Source organism: Octopus bimaculoides, chromosome 15 (assembly GCF_001194135.2).
Source record: "Octopus bimaculoides isolate UCB-OBI-ISO-001 chromosome 15, ASM119413v2, whole genome shotgun sequence".
Classification (NCBI taxonomy): Eukaryota; Metazoa; Mollusca; class Cephalopoda; order Octopoda; family Octopodidae; genus Octopus; species Octopus bimaculoides.
Genome location: NC_068995.1, coordinates 38009963 through 38013805, shown reverse-complemented (window position 1 = coordinate 38013805; position 3843 = coordinate 38009963). Strand labels below are relative to the sequence as shown.

The following is a 3843-nucleotide window of genomic DNA, read 5'->3' as shown; positions in this document are numbered from 1 at the left end:
TATATATAACAGCAACAGTAACATCCACCCTTAGGGTTCAGCCACATTTAAGTGGCAAATATACTTCACCTTGTCGTGCAGTTACTGTTAATACCTCGTTCAGAGATTTAACATTGCTTATATATATACACACACACACACACACACACACACATATATATATATATATATATATATATATATATATATGTGTGTGTGTGTGTGTGTGTGTGTGTGTGTGTGTCTGTGTGTGTGTGTGTGTGTGTGTATGTATATAGGGATTCAGTTGAACTTGTGTTTTTATTTTTTCACATATATCTTTCAATGAACATGTATCAATACTAAAGTAGAAGACAAAAAATACAAGTAATAAATAATGTTTGATCTTCCATATCGCAAATTTCTTTTCCTTTCTGCTAAGCACATTCAAATTCACAGCGATTTTAGTAAACTGTCGTGTAATTTCACATTCATATTTTTATTCAAGTGGAATAAACAACAAACATGTAAATATCATTGAGATTATTACAGATGTAGCAATGCTTAATTTTAGAAATATGTCATCGAGCCGTATATAGTCGGATATGCAATATATTCGTTTCTCGTTTGGCTTCTCTCTAATCGGCAAATCTGATTGTACCTTGGAAATTGTTGAAATATCTGCAACTTTATTAGTATGAGATTTATTCATATTTTGATCTGACGGGTTCGATTTTCTCAAGGAAGGTGACTGAATTACATACAACTTACTTATAACCACAGAACCAAGTGTAGCGATTCCACTTAACATTGACAATAACATTAAATATAACATTAGAAGTGAAGGATATTTTGTATTTGTTGGAGTAGTTTTATCGATCTGGACAAGGTACAAGACGTTTGATAAAAATATTGTAGTCGCCAGAGAAACTTTTTCCCCCGATTCAGGAGGTAGAAGGAAAACAAAAATAGTTAAAATAGTCATCATTACTGTTGGAATAAGCATAGCTATGATTCCTACGGTAAGTTTACGTCGTAAGTACATCGGTGCAAATGCGTAACTGAATAATTCGTCAGTACCATTCACTTTACCAGAGACATTTATATCCCACTTATAGTTTTGTGTAAACTTTGAATCTTCGTATATGAGTTCCTTTATTCTGGTATGGTTAATAGTATGCAAAGCGACACACAGATAAATTTCGCACGTATGTTCATCAAATGGATAGGTGTAAGCGTTGATTTGACAATAAGTGTGCAGTAATCTGAATGACCACATGTTAATCCAACCCGTATAAGTAAGCATTAATTCACCTACACCATCGTTTTCTTCTGATTTGTCCATTGAATTGCACATTTTAATAGGTGGCGTCCATATCTTATCTTTGGGTAGATATATACTCGTAATATTGTTATAGTCCAACGGATTCCAAGTCAACTTTTCATCGATCCATATTAATCCCAAATAGTAGCGTGCCATTATAAAGTTATTTACAAAGTCCAAATCATAAAGTGTTTGAAGGTACAGTAAAGCAGTTACATCAACTACTTTGGTCAAATTAATAACTGGTCTTATACTTTTACTATAATTAGTTAACAATTTTTCTCTTAATAGCCTTTCATCGCCATACGTAGGGGTAGACTTTACTATCGGTATACTCGAAATCAGAATAAAAACAAGATATATCACAAATATCATTGTGTAGATTACTTCTAAAAAGTAAAATTTCATTTGGTCGGTGTTTTATTACTTCCTCGTTAATTTTTAGTAATAGAAGTCGATAAAAGAAAATATTGCCAGGATAGATTGCTAACTTACATATTAGACTTTTATCATACGATAGAGAAAAAGCCAAAATCTGCATATAAAATACAAATTAATAAACTTCACAGAATGCCAATTTTACTGAAAAATATGAAAATTCTAATACCTTCACGAAAAGTTTTGTGCTGTCCACTTTGTCATTATATATTTGAGTTCTGTGTATGATGAGGAATTTGCAAGATGTAGAGTCGCAAGCGATTTGTCAACGTCACATTTTAAAACTTCCACAAAAATATGTTGGTTGAGGTTTTATTGCTGTCAGTTAACAGGTTGGGTTTCGCATTAGATATTTCAATGAATGTTATAATTATTGTTTTGGTCTTCTAGCTGTCTTTATCCGCGTGAAGCCGTAGGACGATGTTTTCGTGTGAAAATCAAGAAGAGAATTCTTTCAAACATATGATTCTAAATAATGTGATAACACATCTAGCTAGATCAGATCGGTGATTCGGTGGCTAAAATCATGCAAAATGTCAATGCTTGGAATGCAGTCATGTGCTATAAAACTCAATGCATTTATAACCGAGAAACACTAAAGATGAATATTTAAACAACAGTTGCTGCAGGAGAAACAATGACGACAATCCCCGGATGAAATTACACAAATATCAATAACAGCATTAATAATGTAAAGAAAATTTTAATTGCGTCAGTAATACTTTACCATATATATATATATGTGTGTGTGTGTGTGTTTGGGATTGTGTGTGTATGTGTGTGTGTATCTATATCTATATCTGTATATGTGTGTATGTATATATATATATATATATATATATATATATATATATATATATATATATATATATATATATATATATATATATATAGATAGATATATATATATAGACATATGCATATGTGAATGCACTCATATAAGCATATATGTGTGTGTGTATCGAATGTTTGACATGCACATATATACTTATGTATGTATTCATATATGCGTGTGCTTGTGTGTCTGTATGCGAGTGTGTGCGTGCGTAGACTGATGTGTGAATCAGTGCAGTCGAGTGCATTCATATATTGAACGTGAGGAAGGGTTATTGATGAAATTACACGAAATTGTTATGTTTCATAAGAGTAGGGAATGAAATATTAACAACTAATTGAAGTAAACAAAGCCAAATGCAGTTCTCCGCTCTTGAGAGCCTCTAGAGACAAATTTCAAAACATTTATTTTGGAGCCGAGAGGTAATCTGCTAATACTGATTCGAAAATGTAACACAAATATATTAGCATTAATAATCACTTAAGCTGTTACATGGTATATTGTTACTAATGTATTAACTTTATCATCTAATCATTGGGAAAACAAAGCATAAATAACGATTATTATTTTAGAATATGAATTATCTGTTTATGAATATATACAATGAACGATGTGTATAAGTTACTTATATAATTATACGAATACATAGATAATATCTAAATAATTACGTATGTTTACGCTCAATAAATATGCTAATATGTTCACAGATGGGAGAATGGCAGCCTATCTGGTTTTGATTTCTCATCAGTAGTTTTGAATTTATTTGTCTGAGGGGGATTATAGAATCTGATTGAAATACAGAGTGAGTGAGAGAGAGGTGAGGAACAGACAGATTGACAGACAGATGGACATACTGAGAGACGGAGACAGAATGTGTATCCTATGATTAGACATTAAAAACCGCGATACAGAGCAGAAATTTCTTTTATGCGAATACATATACACACATAGCTTGAAAATGTTTATAGACTAGAGAAAATAAAAGCAAGGCAGCGTGGTTTTATGAAATAAATTCGATAGCATTCACGATATAATAAGAGGTGTAACATGAAAACTTAAATGTAAGTCTGCAAAATGTACAAAGTAAAGAGTAAGGGTAGTGTACTTCTAAATAGAAGCGATATATTTATACAACTAAGGTTAAATATATCATTACAAGACAAAGATAACAAAATATTTTTTAGATTCCGAACTTCAAAACACAAGCGCAAACATGAGTACGTGCATTTTCACAGGCAACGTATATCTATGCAAATACTTAACTATATATATATATATATATATATAT

General features: G+C 31.4%; 1 protein-coding gene across 1 annotated transcript; it reads right to left on the bottom strand.

Annotated features, from left to right (window-relative positions):
- Window positions 1-241: 241 nt before the first annotated feature.
- Window positions 242-2255, bottom strand: LOC106880828 (acetylcholine receptor subunit beta-like 2). The gene has a single exon (XM_014930956.2). The coding sequence runs from the start codon at window positions 1688-1690 to the stop codon at window positions 458-460; it is 1233 nt and encodes a 410-aa protein (XP_014786442.2). The 5' UTR covers window positions 1691-2255; the 3' UTR covers window positions 242-457.
- Window positions 2256-3843: the final 1588 nt, after the last annotated feature.

Excerpts from the sequence above, each read along its gene's own strand:
- LOC106880828 (XM_014930956.2), bottom strand. The coding sequence starts at position 1,690 with ATGAAATTTTACTTTTTAGAAGTAATCTACACAATGATATTTGTGATA.